Source organism: Asterias amurensis, chromosome 2 (genome assembly GCF_032118995.1).
Source record: "Asterias amurensis chromosome 2, ASM3211899v1".
Lineage (NCBI taxonomy): Eukaryota > Metazoa > Echinodermata > Asteroidea > Forcipulatida > Asteriidae > Asterias > Asterias amurensis.
The window spans coordinates 8,187,520-8,204,485 of record NC_092649.1 but is presented as its reverse complement, the minus strand read 5'-3'; the positions used below and the strand labels follow the sequence as shown (position 1 = coordinate 8,204,485).

The 16,966-nt window shown below is 39.3% G+C and overlaps 1 protein-coding gene across 1 annotated transcript in view; it reads left to right on the top strand.

Annotated features, from left to right (window-relative positions):
- Positions 1-395: 395 nt before the first annotated feature.
- LOC139933753 (helicase ARIP4-like) overlaps positions 396-16,966 on the top strand; it is a 28,558-nt gene continuing 11,987 nt past the window's right edge. The window contains exons 1-14 of the mRNA XM_071927943.1: positions 396-529; positions 3,198-3,436; positions 4,888-5,120; positions 5,654-5,853; positions 6,540-6,649; positions 7,066-7,305; positions 7,676-7,917; positions 8,963-9,127; positions 9,907-10,327; positions 11,916-12,228; positions 13,226-13,388; positions 14,116-14,358; positions 15,388-15,485; positions 16,177-16,351. Of these exons, the coding sequence (XP_071784044.1) occupies positions 3,280-3,436; positions 4,888-5,120; positions 5,654-5,853; positions 6,540-6,649; positions 7,066-7,305; positions 7,676-7,917; positions 8,963-9,127; positions 9,907-10,327; positions 11,916-12,228; positions 13,226-13,388; positions 14,116-14,358; positions 15,388-15,485; positions 16,177-16,351 (2,760 nt within the window). The 5' untranslated portion in view covers positions 396-529; positions 3,198-3,279. The remainder of the gene's footprint in view (positions 530-3,197; positions 3,437-4,887; positions 5,121-5,653; positions 5,854-6,539; positions 6,650-7,065; positions 7,306-7,675; positions 7,918-8,962; positions 9,128-9,906; positions 10,328-11,915; positions 12,229-13,225; positions 13,389-14,115; positions 14,359-15,387; positions 15,486-16,176; positions 16,352-16,966) is intronic.

Here is a 16,966-nt window from a genome sequence, read left to right as displayed (position 1 = left end):
ATTGGACTTGAAAGAGCTTGTGCTGTAAATTATAGTAATTTGATGCCACTTTGTAAAGAATGTAAATAAAGCACCCCTGCTGAGCACAAGGTTGCGATGATTTTGCGATGTATAGAATTGCCTCCATTGGTTGCCTCAACTTTTTTTTTATGGTTCTAAAAGTGTGGCCCCTGGCAATCTTATGCCACTGCTTATAAATAGAACTATTAAGCCCATACTTTTGATTTATGCAAGAATTAACGACCCCTAACTTGTTATATAAAAAGGCAATTTCTTACACAAGTTTGGGCAAATGGACAAAGATTATGTACACTGGACTTGCACAAGTTTAATTCCTAAACCGATCAAATTCGTAATTGGGTGTTCCGCTTGCATAACAAGAAACACAAAGGGTAGGAGAGAGGGAAGGTTGCTATTTCGTCGTGTGATTTTGTGGCGAGAGAAGTGAATTAATAAATTGTTTGCATAATGTAAGAAACCATACATGAAGTCATGATATCTTTCTGATCTACGTGAAGTATCTATTCCGGTGAGTGTCAATGTTTTGTGGTGAAGTATAAATTTTAATGTTTTTATTAATAAAAATAAAAAAACGAATTAAAAAATATCATGCATTTTGAAGCGCGCATCATTGACTGTGTGCGGTTGTGGTGTGTGTGTGGATGTGATGACCTACATTCATGACACTGCTGTACTGCTGTAGTGACTGAGCATGCTGAGGGTAAATCAATGAGGGTATAACTGATAAGTCCATAGAAATATACTTTCTAATGTTATGATTCAAATTGTCGTAAGTCGGTACACTGAATCATGATACGATAAGAACTTTAAGAAGAAATATTTTTGGAAGTAGAAAAAAACTAGAACAATAGACTAGAGTCCATCAAAATTTGCCTTTTTTAGAATTCGATCCCCCTTGCCATGTAGACCCAGTAACTGGGGTGATCTACTCCTTTTTTCGAAATTTTGACATTCTCTGTCGTACTAGCTAGTTCGATCGAGAATGTCAAAATTTCGAAAAAAGGAGTACAGCGCCCCAGTTACTGGGTCAACTTGCCATGCTTGCTTGTCGATTGAAATGTAAAACTTTTTGTATCCTGCCTGAATATGTTATTGTAGGACTATAATAATTAGTTCTGAACAAAATTATTAATTACAGTGTATTACTTAGGGAATAACAGTGCGAGGACCCGATCTTAACTGCGTGGTAATAACCGGGTTGGTGGCTGACGCTGGCTGGCGCTGTTACTTAAGCACGCACGCAACTTTAAACATAACATTGCATGCTCCCAGTGCGCCATGAAAATTCAATCAATTTCCGGCCGTATCCAGAAATCGTCGGATAACTGTCAGTGTGATTATTTTCTTGTGTTACAAGTTGATTTTATTTTGTAGAGGATGAAATTATCTTTTGAATGATTCACAGTTGCTTTGTTTGGCTCACCAAATTCAAGCTTTCAGGTTGGAAACAAAAGAGAGATAAAACAAAATTTGAAAATATTGTTTGCGTATCAAGTGAAGGTTTGTTTACGTGGAAAGTTGAGCACACAAGTTTTCTCAACTTAACTGTCGTCCGACAGGAAAACAAAGCTACGAAAATTGGTTGAAAATAATCACAACATACCTTTAGAAATGAAAATGAATGGCTCTATTATCAACAGATACCTTCTGTACCTAAAATCTTTTGTAAAATCCTTTCAAATCGTGGTATTCCGTGTGTAAAAACACCAGAAAATTTAACGTGAAAACTGCCATTACTGTGTACAGGATGGTACGTGGTACATCCCCTACACGGTCCGGCTACACAGAGAAAACGTACGGCTCCACACAGAGAAAAAGCACTCACTCCATATGCATTGTTTGATTGTGAAATGACTTTTGCCCTTTGAAACTTACATGTACGTCACTTTTTCTTATATGGACTATGTGCTATTTTTAGACTGTTGTAATCTTGAGATCGCGCTCTATCTACGGCTGTTTGCTGCGTATAATAGCATGTTTATAACTCAAATTACACCATGTCAAACTGCGCAGGCGCGTGTAGGTGGTAAGCGTGGTAATAAGCAGGGTGCCTCCGGGCAGTATGCGGTACAGCGCAAGCCACCAACCAAGGTCATTACTACGCAGTGAAGACCGGGTCCAAACACTGTTATTCCCATTAATATATACCTTTTTAACAAAATAAACGGCTAAAATTGTGACTTTTCTCTCGATACTTCCAGACATGTTCAGGGGCCATATTTGAGCTTTTGGTGGTTCCCATCTCAATAAAAATAATGAATGATGTTGCAATTTACATTAATAAATACCTTGGACGGTTTCAAGTCTCCGATTGGTCAAAACCCGGTCACGTGGGGGTGTATTAAAGGGCGGTATAAAGACCGGCTTTGGAAAATAGTGATTAAGTGGCCCCATATATTGCAACTTTGCACTGCAAATGTATCAATTTTGAGAAAACAGGTGCGTGCGTATAAACTCAATTGTCCATATATACGGTCTTATTTTCAGCGACATGCTACATGGACGCTGAGCTCATGCGTGCGTTTTAACGCACAAAGAACAGCTATCGTCCAATCATTTGCCTCCTTTGACCCCAGTGAGGGCACTGAACAGACCATTATTTAAAAGAGCCAGTGGTCTCAAAGTATTAACGCACGGAAGTAAATTTAAAAATAGTGTCCACTGCCTTTAAAGTTTGCAGAGAGAAAGTAAACTATACTTCTGATAGCTCTCAAGCCTGAGGAAACTTGTAAACAAGGGTGCGTGCCAAGTCAACCAGAAATAGGGTAAACCCAGCTACTCTTCCAATACTTTGCCAAAAGCTATTGACAAAATAGGGAGAACACCATACCTCGCTTGACCTCAGGGTATACTTGTGGACTTGAGTCGTTGGTGGTTCTGCCGCGGTGAGATAGTTGTAGCGCTGCTCTCGCCAGATCACTGCTTTCACCCGACCTGATGGTTGCTGACCAATGCTGACCAGTCGTGAGAGCAGTAATCTCGCGGGGCCAGCAGTCTCACCGCAACAGACCTTTAACAACTTGTCCACAAGAAGTCCACAAGTCTAGCCGCAGGGTGCCTACACGTTAATTTTGAGGTTGCAGGTTCAATTCCCAATCTACAACTAGTTAATTTGGTTTTTGTTCAACCCAAAATTAAGCCAGCCTCTGCTAAATTCCATCATTATTTCTTCACAGAGCAAACAGAACCCACAGAACCCGAACTAAAAGAAAGGAGACGCTGGTCTGAGAGTGAAGGCCTAAAGAAGCCACCAGCAAGATGGAAGCAAGAGTCATCCGTGAAGGTGTCGATGACTTTCTTCCAGAAGGTCTTGGCAGTGATATTTCCTCACCGTCTTCTGTTTCTCTCACGCCTGATCTTTCTCTCACGCCTGACCTTTCCCTCACCCCTGATGACAGCAATTCAACAGCTGAAGGTAAGATAGAACAATAATAATAGTTATTCACAAATACCCCAGACAGTTTCGCGTTTCCTGTTGGTTGAGAGCACGTCATGTCCGTTAAATGTTAGATGTATACATGGCTGGAAGTGTTTAAACATCTATGTGACGCGCCAGCTATACACTTGGTGGTAATTTACCCGCAATGCAATAAATACACCGGTAATCAACTATTAGTGCTCATTCATACATGTATTGTGCACAGCGGTTGAGTGTTGCGTTCATTTTGGAGATACGCAAAACGGAGAACATGACAAGAACTGAATATACAACCGTTCTTTTTAAAGCTTTTCCAGCATTTGAACGCTTTTTAGCTGAGGCGTTTATTGATGGGACCTTGTGCCACTCTTTCATTTCTTTAAAAATAGTATTACTGGAGTTATATGCGGTGCACTTATCCACCAAGAAGGGTCTCAAAGTGTTAAAACAAAGAGAGACACTTTTTAAGACAGGATTTGAAGGTTTTTAATGACTAGCATGGGAGATTTTGAAGCATCCGTAGTGTGCACCTACATGTATGGGAGTGTTAATTATGTTTGATATAACTAACTGTTGTATATTGTGCATTTTCAGTTTTTGTAAGCGCTGTGATATAGTTTTCTATGGGGAGCGTTTCTAAATACCTGTTAGTGTTATTATTATTATTACTATTAAAGCCATTATACACCATGTCAGAAAAAAAAATGAAGTTCACAGATTTACAAATAACTTACAGGGTTTACAGAAGGTAATGATGAAAGACTTCTCTTGAAATATTATTCCATGAAATGCTTTACTTTTTTAGAAAACATTAAAACAATTATCAGTCCTCGCTAACGAGAATAACGGATTTATTTTAAACACATGTCATGACACGGCGAAACGTGCAGAAACAAGGTATAGGTTTTCCCGTTATTTTTTCCCGACTCCGATGACCGATTGAGCCTAAATTTTCACAGGTTTGTTATTGTATATATATGTTGTGATACACGAAGTGTGGGCCTTTGGACAATGCTGTTTACCAAAAGTGTCCAATGGCTTTAACTAAATGTTCACCATGTATTGGGTAATACTTCACCATTAGGATGAAGTGTGTGGGGATCTAACTCTTGAGATCAGGCTGGCCTCAGAGGTTGCTTTCCCTGCCATTCACCTTTATGGACCTCGGTTCACATCCCACCTCAGACCAGAGACTTGCATGTGTGGATTGGGTTTTCATTGGGGTTTTCCCCCTGCGTCTGAAACTGAGGATTTCTTTTGTTAAGTTCCTGATCATCTCTCTGTTCAGGCATAATAAAAATAAAGTACGAGGTAAAAACCACAAGTGAAACTGACTGGGTAAATACAATTTTTATAATGGGTTGAACAATAATTTTTTTTGTTATTCAACTCCAATTTATTTGGTAAAAAAAAACGATTGTCAAAAATTATATATTTTTTATTAACAGATGAACAAGATGAGAATGACGAGTACAACATGTCATCTGACAGTGATTCCGATGACGACGGTAACGACGATGATGATAATGACAATGACGATAATGACAATGACGATAATGACAATGACGATAGTGACAAAGACCCTGTCACTGCTTCAACGTCTGCAGCTCTGTTGGAGGAGAGTGCTGAAAGTGATGCGAATATGACAATGTCGTTCCTCAGCGTCCCAGAAGAAATGCAGGTATTAAAAATCATCTTCGATTTACCAAAAAACTGTCATCATGTTGGGCATAGTTACTTGTGTTCATCTTTATAAGGTTAATGAGGGAATCTTAAATATCAGGCAGAGACCATTGGGCTTCATGCTGCAACCTTGAAAGGGCAAGGTCGTTGTTTTATTTTGCCAAGTGTGCCCCTGTGAGAAAATGTTCACTTTCTCTTGTTGGAACGCGAACATGGGACACCAAAGCAATGGCTAGGGGCCTCTGTGAAGCATTAGGCCTGGATCATTAATTATTAAGACACCCCCCCCCCCCACCCTCAAGTTTTTGCCAACATTTTGTTTGTGCGTGGCACTGTCAATAAAATTATGTAAAAGCCATAGTAAGCCCCCTCCCATTCCTAAAATTTTTTTTTTAGTTTGTTTCATCTTCATCATATTCATAGTAACATAACTTGTACCCACCTTTTAAAGTTGTGGGGGTGTTTTTACAAGATTCAATATGTGTCTCATTGTGACCAGCTTCATACTCTGAATTTTTCTCTCATCACCAGCCCACTACGTCCAAACCGAAAGTCAAAAGGAAGTATACCCCGAGAGAGAAAGGGAAGTCGCCCACTGTCTCCAAGAAGAGAAGGAAGAAGGATAAAGGGAACGGGGAAGAGGGAAGCAATGGAGGAGATGAGAGGGAGGAGGCAGGAGAAGGAAAGAAAAAGAAGAAGAATAAGCCCCAACATCGGAGGAGAAACATCAAGTAAGTGAAATGAGGTCCAAACTATTCAATTTTATTTTTGATCAATTCAACTCGACATACATTTCATTTCCATAATGCATAGTTTTAGTTTGTTTCATCTTCATGCTTCTGCCTTTGATTATACTGCAAAGGTATTAACATAACCTGTACCCACATAACATAACTTGTACCCACCTTTTGAAGTGTACAGACAAGTTTAATGACAGACAAGTTTAATTGAACAGAGATTTATAAAGAACTATTATAATAATAATTATATAAACGCAATGAAGCAGAGGCAGATATGGAGGCATAGCCAACAGGCCAGCCGTTGATTTCACCAAACTCTTCCTAAGTTAGGATTAATCTTAGGACTTGGGACGAGTTAATTACCGTAACCTATGGACATTATGACCGATGAACCCGTGAAATTTGCTGCTGGTCTTGTAGAGAAATGCCTTTGTTCAAGATGTTGCTAAACAGAACATCGAATTTTGATGGGATGGGGTGGTTAGTTTCAGACACACAGTCAAAAAAACAACGTTTGTTCATGTCATACAATATGTTATTTATTTAATTTACAAAATGATTATGGTTGATGTCGCTTGTGCCAAAACAAAATTGATTTATTTCTTATAGAATAAAACACAGACACGCCCTGCCAATTCAAATTTCTGGTTCTTTCTTTCTCTGTCTGTCTTTTACAGGAAGTTCTTGACCCATGGCGAGCTGACAGCAGATACCTTAACTGCACAGCAGGAAGAAGAGCAGAGACGCAAACGATTAGAGGAACAAAAGAACGCAGCCAGTTTAAATGGTAAGACTGCAATATTAATAGATTGAAAATTGCATCGGAATAAAATGAATATTAATTGGGGTTTTACCCCATATACATCGATGTGTGTAAGCACTGTATACTCTGTACTTTCCTGAGCTCCGTGAAAAAATTCACAGGCATATTAATACTCTAGTGGGGTTCAAAATTTTGTCTCAATTGGTCACCGAAGTTGCAAGAGAATAAAGAAAGGAAAAACAACCTTGTTGCACGAATATGTGTGCTTTCCGATGCTTAATAAAAGGCTTCAAAGTCTTTAAAAATTTGAGTGAGAAATTACCTCTTTTCTCCAAAACTGCGTTACTTCCGAGAGAGCCGTTTCTCACTATGTTTTATACTATCAACAGCTCCTTGGATTAAGAAGTCCAACCCTCTGTCCTTCCCTCGTTTCATTTCAGCATTTGCCATACCCCCTGAGCTGATGGAGATGTTCGATCAACAACCATCGCTCGACGATTCCCAAACACCAATCTCCACGGTAACCGTTGATGTTTCCAGTGCCTCTACAGCAACCAAACCATCACCGGTACCCGGTGGGAATGATGAGGATTGTATTGTGCTGGGAAGCAGCAGCGAAGGAGAGGACGAAAGGAAGCAATCTGGGCAGAGCGGAACTCACGTACACCCTCAGAAAAAAGGTGAGTGTCTAGTTTATGGGATTTGAGGCATTGCATCGTGAGGAATCAATAAATATTTGGTTTGCGGTAACACCATGTGTGTATCTACATGTACTTGCCAGGTAGATTTTGTTCTTTAGAGAACTGTCTTGCTATATATTTTACGATCGCAGAATTTTCGGAATTAGGGAGACTTCTCAGCTCTGAAAAGAATTGTCCTGCTTTTTAACTACTACCCGGGCGGAAGGTAGAAAATTGGTCGGGGCTACTACTCTAGCTAATTAACTTCACAACTGCGCAGTGAGTTCTTAATTGGTCTCACCGTTTCGACTCGCTTGCTCTAGTCATCATCAGGAGACTGATGGGCGTTTGTATTATTTGACTTTCTCAGATGTGATTGAGATCTCCAGTGATGAGGATGCGGTGACCATCTTGAGTGATGATGATGATGATGATGAGAGGGCCGGGGCGGAGTCAAGGTCTGGTGTGGAGGAGGCGAGTGGAATGCACACTAATGATGCATTGAACCAGCCGGACATCTTTGGTCGGGTTTTGGTCAATGTCAACAGACCGCAGGATGAAGAAGAGATATTCTTACCACCGCAGATTGTCAGAGCTGTCAAACCTCACCAGGTACGTATGGAAAATATAAATGATAACTGTCAGTAAACATTTTCATGAATATAAAAGACAACTTCAAAGTCCTTTTCCCACAATGTTGTATAACATTACAGGGATGTGATTTATCAATTTTTAACCTGGAATCTTATTTTTGTACACCCCCCCCCCCAAATTTACAAAAGATGAAGATAAAACCATATAGAATGCCCCAGATTGCAGAGCAGGGTTTTTAAACCAAAGATAAATGTGCTGCTATTAACAGCTCTCTGTCATGTCTGTTGTTTGTTACCCAAAAAGTTTTATGCTAATACATATTTTGAGTAACTGTCAAACTTTTTCCAGTGCCTTTGAACATGGATAAGCACTCGGGCCGTGTCCGAATTGGTGGCTACGGCTGCGGCTACGACCGTTGCCAGGGGTGTTGCTAAGGGCGTCCTATACTTCAATGCATGATGACGCGGCGATCCGGCCGTAGCCGCCAATTCGGATCCGGCCTAAGAACAAATTGAACTGTTTGTACTGGGGTATGAAGTATTATTCAAAATTCAACAGCAGAATTGACAGATAACTATATGACTGAAAGTCAACTGCCCAATGCTAAAATCACTGTCCTCAGGATTTCGGTCCCGTGTACTAATGGTTTTGGGCACTGAGTTAATTAATAGTCATCCGTTAAAGGCAGTGAACACTATTGGTAATTTCTCAAAATAATTATTATCGTAAAACCTTTCTTGATTACGAGTATTGGGGAGAGGTCGATAGTATAAAACATTGTGAGAAACGGCTCCCTCAGAAGTAATGTAGTTTTAGAGAAATCAGTAATTTTCCACCATCTTGATTTCGAGACCTCAGATTTAGAATTTGAGGTCTCGAAAAACAAGCATCTGAAAGCAACTTATAACATCTCGCAACTTTCAAGACCGATTGAGCTCATATTTTCACAGGTTTGTTATTTTATGCATATGTTGAGATACACCAACTGTGACGACTAGTCTTTGACAAATACCAAGAGGGTCCAGTGTCTTTAAGTACCTTTTTGTTTTTGATCTCTGTGTAGATTGGAGGTATTCGCTTCTTATATGACAACCTTGTAGAGACACTCAAGCGATTCAGGGTAACCAGTGGCTTTGGATGTATCCTGGCACACAGCATGGGGCTTGGTAAAACATTACAGATGATCTCTTTCATTAATGTGTTCCTGAGACACACCGAGGCTAAGACGGTGAGTGGAACGCTTTTAACAGACATTCATAAACACCTCAGACAGTTTCGCTATTCCTATTGGTGGAGAGCGCGTCACGTGGGTGTGCATAAACCTTTGTTTATGACCAGTAAAAAGTGTTGAAACATGGGCGTGACACGCGAGTTTGCGCCTGTGCTTATAAGACAGTTTCTTCATTCCTATTGGTCGAGAGCAACGGCCGAGACAGTTGTGCCACATCACGCGATACGCGACGCGCACTGCATTCCCTTATAAGGAATTGTTTACCCTAGGGCCTTGACTGGGCCTTACCATTTCATAGCTGGAGGGGTGTTGTGTTGAAAGAAATCATTGAACAATTATAATTTTTGCATTTATTTACTTTTTGACCATAAGTGTTGATGTTTTTTGACCGAAAAGGTATTTATGAATGGGAATCAAAGTGTGTTGAATCTGTTTTCAATTAGTGGTTTAAACCCAGGCCTGGTTCTTGATAATTTACCTCGACCGTGTCTCGGTAAAATTATCAAGAACCAGGCCTCGTTGGGATTAAACCACTAGTTGAAAACCTCTTCACCACACATTGATTCCCTTAATTATCGACCTGTTTGATTTTCGATAAAATAAATGATTTTTTTTTATAGCGCATACCCGTCACTTAGTGATGCTCAAGGCACAATACAGTATTTTCCTGCAAGAAGAAGTTTAGAAAAACTTAATTCTTATAAACCACAGGTCTGTTTAATTTTTCACAAGTTAAGTTTATATCCAAACTGATTTAGTTCTTCTCCTTTGTTCAGGTGTTATGCATTGTTCCCATCAACACTATCCTCAACTGGGTAGCCGAGTTTGACATGTGGTTACCAGAACGTAAATCCAACGGTGTGCCGGCAACAACGGAGAGGCCAACCAAAAAGAAAAACTCAGGTCGGAAATCAAAGAACGCCCATTATACCGAGGATCAACAGATGCCAGACAGTGTAGGAACTGAGGAGAGTAACTCTTTATTTGGAGACGGGGACAGTCGTTTAGGGATGGATAGTCCTTTCGAAGGATTGAGAACAAGTGAGGATTTGTCATGTGATGGAGCGCCCTCAAGCACTACGTCACCCAAGGAGAGCAACGGAGAAGAGTCAAGCGGGGATGTGACGTACCGACAGTTTCCAATCTTTGTTATGAACGATTTTTATCGCACCACGGCGGCGAGGCATAAAATAATAAGTGAGTTGTGTTTATTTGGGTTTTAAAAAAAACACAGGCATATAACTTGGGTGTTTATTAGGTCTGGGCGAATTATTCGAAAATCCGGTTATTGGCGAATAGGTTTTCCTATCCGTAACCGCGAATGCCTTTTTTTTCTTAACCGGATATCCGCATAGGGCGCGAATACCTATTTACAAACCGGATAATTCTGTAATTACAACCGAGTAACCGGATATTCTTTAATATCCGAATATCCGCGGACGTCGGGCGACAACTGATATGAATGTTTTGTCTGAATACTTATGAAACTTCTATTAAGACAGCATAAAACAGCATAAATTAAGTATTTAACTATGCTCACCTCCGTGAAGAGTTAAAACAATGACATTTCTGACGTAATTTGTTCAAAGATTACAAAAGTTTTCCGTCACGTAGAGTCAATCACGATCAAAAGAAAAAGTAAATCGCCATCTTTAAATTAGATCCGGTCATTTTTATGAATGAACCGAGTGACACTGTCTAAAACTAATATCAATCCGCCCATAAGATCTCATTCGCAAACGAACAGCGCCCTCTAGCGGCGAAAAAACTATTCGAATATCCGGTTAATTTTGGATAGTTGGCCAGCGGTATTCGAATAACAAAATTTCACTATTCGCCCAGCACTAGTGTTTATTTTATTTTATTTTATTAGACTTTCCACTGGCATAAAAATATAAATATACAGGACGATACATAAAGAAACAATGGATCAAAATAGCTTTAAAATACCAAGCCAGTGAGTGTCGAGGAGGAACAGGTGACCAGCACCTCTACAAAGCCGTCCTGCCACAAAGAATGTCCCCCGAAACCCACCCCACAGTATATTACCAAGTTTTTTTCACAGAACTCAGTAAAGTACACACTTCGGTATATGTGGGTAAAACCAAATTAGTATTCTTTATCCCTGATGCAAATTCATCATCTATTAAAGTAAGTTGTGGCTGACCGATTTCCAATCAAGATATTGTTTTTCCTGTGATTAAATTTGATGAGCATGGGCTAGCATAAGGGGAAAACGTCGGGGTATGTTTGGTAAAAAATTGATGTGCCTTTTCGATCGCAGCATCATGGCTCTGGAATTCCCTGCCTTAAACTGAGGAACTTTCAAATTCACTTGACATATTCAAGAACAGTTAAGGATCCTACATGTACTTGCAAAACGAACCATTCGTTTGACTTATTCTATTTGTGAGGCTACATTCATTCATAATTTTTTTGTATTTTTTTGCAGAACAGCCCAGAGATTGCTGCTTGCGGCAGATACCTGTGCTCATGAAATGTTCATTTTTGTTATTATTAGAATAAATTATGTAATATTTCTTTTTTGACGGAGTGTTGGCTCTGAAAAGAGTGGGATTGGTATTAACGTTTTGAATAGTATACTCTGCTCGTCTTCAGGAGACAAAATAATTGGCTCTGAATGAGTATCAGATAAAATGACATTTCACATTGTTTGGATGTGAGGTTAGAGACTTGAATTTTTTTTTATCTATGGACAAACGAGTGCATCACAATACAGAATTTGGCACTGAATCCCTTGTTTATTTATTATCGTGATCTGCAGCTAAGTGGTACAAGACTGGCGGCGTTCTCCTAATGGGGTACGAGATGTACCGCCTCCTTAGCAGTAGGGGAGCAATGGCCACCTCCTCCACCACAAGACACATGGCCAACAAGAAGAAGAAAAAGAAGCAGACGGCCAGTAACAAGCCGGAGATCATCGACGTCGAGGAAGAGGATAAGAATCATCAGATGGGAATCGGTTTCCACAAGGCATTGTGTGTACCGGGACCAGACCTGGTAGTCTGTGATGAGGGACATCGGATTAAGAATATCCACGCGGGGATCTCTCAGGCGCTTAAGAATATCCGAACAAGGTTTGTCAAATCTTTCATCTCCTTAAAGACAGTGGACACTATTGGTAATTGTCAAAGACAAGTCTTCTCACTTTGTGTATCTCAACATATGCATAAAATAACCAACCTGTGAAAATTTGAGCTCAATTGGTCGTCGAAGTTGAGAGATAATAATGAACGAAAAACACCCTTGTCACACGAAGTTGTGTGGATTTAGATGGTTGCTTTTGAGACCTCAAGTTCTAAACCTGAGGTCTCAAAATCAAATTCGTGGAAAATTACTTCTTTCTCGAAAACTACTCCACTTCAGAGGGAGCCGTTTCTCACAATGTTTTATACTACCAATCTGTCCCCATTACTCGTTACCAAGTAAGGTTTTATGCTAATAATTATTTTGAGTAATTACCAATAGTGTCCACTGCCTTTAAACAGTAATAGACTGTAGGTGATAGGTGATAGATTGTGCTTTTTTGAAGAACCGAATACATTGTCTTTTATTGATGCGATTGTTGTTAGGGGAATATTGCAGTAATGTTTACACAATTTTCATTTCGCTAACTTGGGCTGCCTTGGCTGCCTGCGTCAGCCACGAGTGGCTCTGGTCAACATCTAACTCAACACCTCCAGTATTCTGTTGCTGACATTCCACGAGAGACCACCTGGTTCTTGTTTAGCAACATTCATTGGATGTAAGAGTCTAAGAAAAAGGTTCTGAGACACTCCAGTAATAGCTTCTCAAACGAGATTCTCGTGGAGCCATTCCACAAAGATAATCAAGTTTGTTTAGTGGATTCTTTCCCTGCCTTTTACCTCCATGGACCAGAGTTAACATCTCGGAGCCTTGAGTGGATTGGGTTTCAGTCCCTTCTGATTGAATTGGTTTTCACTTTTGAGGGTTTTTCTCCCAGATGAAAAATTGAACATTTCTTCTTGTTTTTGTTTTTCTGTTAACCATCCTTTCATCCTATTCATGTGTAAATAAATAAATGAATCTCATATTTTGTCTTTTACCCTGTAGACGAAGAGTAGTCTTAACCGGTTACCCTCTGCAGAACAACCTTCAGGAATACTGGTGTATGGTGGATTTTGTCCGACCCAACTTCCTCGGTACTAGGCATGAGTTTGCTAACCTGTTTGAGCGACCGATTCAGAATGGACAGTGTGTTGACAGCACCTACAAGGTAGGGGGGTCTCAAAGTGTCTCTTTCATTTGTACAAATTTGTATTTAATCTATTAATTGTATTTATTATTTTGCTATTTTTTTCCCCATTTCATCTCGTCTGGTTTGTGTTTCGGCTTACATTTGACAATTAGGGGCCTTTATTTTAATACGGAGGTTCTTGTTATATCCTTTGTGTATTGCTTTTACGTCCCATCTTTTGTTTAAATTTTCACTACAATTTTAGATTTCTGTGTTGTGTATAGTAAAGTACATGTATATGAACTTTTACTCTATTTTGAGCAACGTCTCGGAGGGCACATCTTTTTTGATGTCAAATTTGTACTTTTGTTTTTCCCTGGACAGTCTCTGCTTGTTAACATTTTTGCATTGTCCCAAAAACTCAAATAGAGATAAAATCAATAAATAACACAACAGAGTCCATTTTTCATGTTGATGCCCTTCACATTGAAGAAAGTTCTGTCAGAATTTTCAAAAGCTAAGAAAACTTGGGTGTGTGATTTTTGGTTATATATTTGATAGGAATTTCAAATTTGCACAATTGAATAAACGAAGGAAGAAAAAAAAAAAAAAACTACCGGCCAAAGTTTTCACATTTTACAATAATTATAATGGCCATGTCACTGTAATTAGGAAATATAATGATTAACAGAAAGTGCGGTTTTGTGCAGTTTTGAGAATAACAGAGTTAATTGCTGATAACGTTGTCTTTATTTCCCATCCAAAGGATGGCCAACTGATGAGATTTCGAGCTCACGTCTTATATAGCCTCTTGGAGGGTTTTGTCCAGCGTCGTGGCTTCTCCGTCCTGCATGACACTCTACCCCCTAAAGAGGAGACAGTGTTGATGGTACGGCTGACGCCATTCCAGCGGGGTCTGTACGTGAAATTCATGCATTGCTTCACTGAGATGGGGGCGGGGGGCTGGTGTTCTGCTAACCCTCTCAAAGCATTCTCTGTTGGCTGCAAGGTAGGTTAAAAAGTGGAATGTGTTTTTGCTGCATGCGATTTCACAAAACTCTTCCTAACTTAAAGGCTGTGGACACTATTGGTAATTGTCAAAGACTAGCCTTCACAGTTGGTGTATCTCACATATGCATAAAATAACAAACCTGTGAAAATTTGAGCTCAATCGGTCATCAAAGTTGCGAGATAATCATGAAAGAAGAAAACACCCTTGTCACACGAAGTTGTGTGCGATTAGATGGTTGATTTCGAGACCTCAAGTTCTAAACTTGAGGTCTCGAAATCAAATTCGTAGAAAATTACTCACAATGATTTATACCACCAACCTCTCCCCATTTCTTTTCACCGAGAAAGGTTTTATGCTAATAATTATTTTGAGTAATTACCAATAGTGTCCACTGCCTTTAAGACTAATCTTAGGACTTAGGAAGAGTCCCAACCCTGCACTGTAGCATGCAGACCTTAAGATAAGACAAGTCCTAACTCTTTGTGAAATTGGTGCGGGGTTTAGTTTGTGGTTTCGTCCCTTCTTTTTTCACTTATTTCTTTACTTCATGGATACACCATCCAAAAGATTTTTCTGAAGTAGAAAATGAATATTATGTCTTGATTCTTACGTGTACAGCATTTGATATCAGAAGATATTTTGGAATGTAGTCAATAAACATTTCTATTTGTTTGTTATAACTGTATAATATGCACACAAAAATCTTTACCTTGAAATGTTAATGTTGATATTTAATATACTATATATGCGTTTGTAAATCTTTTATTTCTTAAAATAAAAAAATAAATGTCTTAATTTGTCCTTAAGTTGCGATTTCATTTGTATTTATAAGCCACATAAGTTCAATTCAGATAGCCAATTTTTTAAATGTTCTGTTTCGGTGTAACCGGTCAATCTTGTCTCAACAGTCACCTCGTTCCAACAGTAGACTGGAAAAACACTCCACAAAGATTTGTGTGCTTGACAATTTCCTCTTTTGTCAAATAACATTTTACCTTTTTGTTTTTTCCCCCCTTGATTGTATAGATATGGAATCATCCTGACATCCTTTGTGATGTGCTGCATAAGAGAGATGCAATGGCTGATCTTGACACAGATCTAGATCTTCCAGAGCCGTCTTCAAGGTACTAAGGAAGTCATGACTAAACAAAAATTATTGTCTGCATCTAAGAACTAAGTATATGTGCAGTTTGCAGTTAACTGCACATTTCTTTGCCACAGAAGTTGTGATCTTACAAGACATGGATGGCCAGGATTACTTTAGACTTAATTGTGAACCATGAACTGCTACTTGTCTGTATGTGTGGTTGCTAGGTAGCCATCTTTAAAGACACTGGACACTATTGGAAATTGTCAAAGACTAGTGTTCACATTTGGTGTATCTCAACATAAGCACAAAATAACAAACCTGTGAAAATTTGAGCTCAATCTGTCGCCGAAGTTGCGAGATAATAATGAAAGTAAAAAACACCCTTGTCACACAAAGTTGTGTGCTTTCTGATGCTTGATTTCGAGACCTAAAATTCTAAACTTGAGGTCTCGAAATCAAATTCGTGGAAAATTACTTCTTTCTCAAAAACTATGTCACTGCAGAGGGAGCTGTTTCTCACAATGTTTTATACTCTCAACCTCTCCCTATTACTCGTAATCAAGAAAGGTTTTATGATGATAGTTATTTTGAGTAATTACCAATACTGTCCACTGCTTTTAACATTGCTCATCTGTGCAAAGAGAGAGGGCTATTATAATTCAATGTAATATCAACATAACAGATACTTCCTAAAGTAAGTCTGTGAGTGGTTTTCCTTTCTCTAGATGTTCCAAGAAGGGCAAAAAAGACGGCTCTAAAGCAGGGAAGAAGGTCGCAGAGAAAGCTTCAATGGATAAAGCTTCAACGGAAGCCAAGAAGGAGGAGCCTGAAGCAACAATCGGCCCCAACATGGAGCAGTCATACCAAGAGAAAGTCAATCAAATCATCTCATTTGAATGGGTGAGTGTTTGAGGAGTTTATGAGATTTGGGGCATTGCATGGTAAGGTATCGATACATAATTGGTTTGCGGTAACACCATGTGTGTATCTACCATGTCTACTTGCAAGTTAGATTTTGTTCTTTTGAGAACTTGACTTGATTTATATTCTACTACTGCGGAGTAGATTTTCGGAACTCGGGTGACTTCTCAGTTCTGAAAAGAACTGTCCTGCTTTTTATTTACTAACTGGGCGGAGTGTAGAACATCGCCCTTGACTTTTACTAAAGCTTTTAGTGGATCGAGGGAACTTCTCGTTATAAACTTCACTACCGCGGAGTGAGTTCTTAATTGGTCTCAATGTTTCAACTAGCTTGCTCTAGTCATCGTCAGGATAGTTGTAAGTAATTATAAGCTGACAGGTGTTTTTTTCTTTCATTGTTATCTCGCAACTCCGACGACCAATCTAGCTCAAGTTTTCACAGGTTTGTTATTTAATGCATATGTTGATATACACCAAGTGAGAAGACTGGTCTTTGACAATTACCAATAGTGTCTGGTGCCTTTAATGTGAGGTTAGAGTTTTGTAACTGCTTCCCCACACACATGAGGACTCTATCTATTGGATGGAAAATAA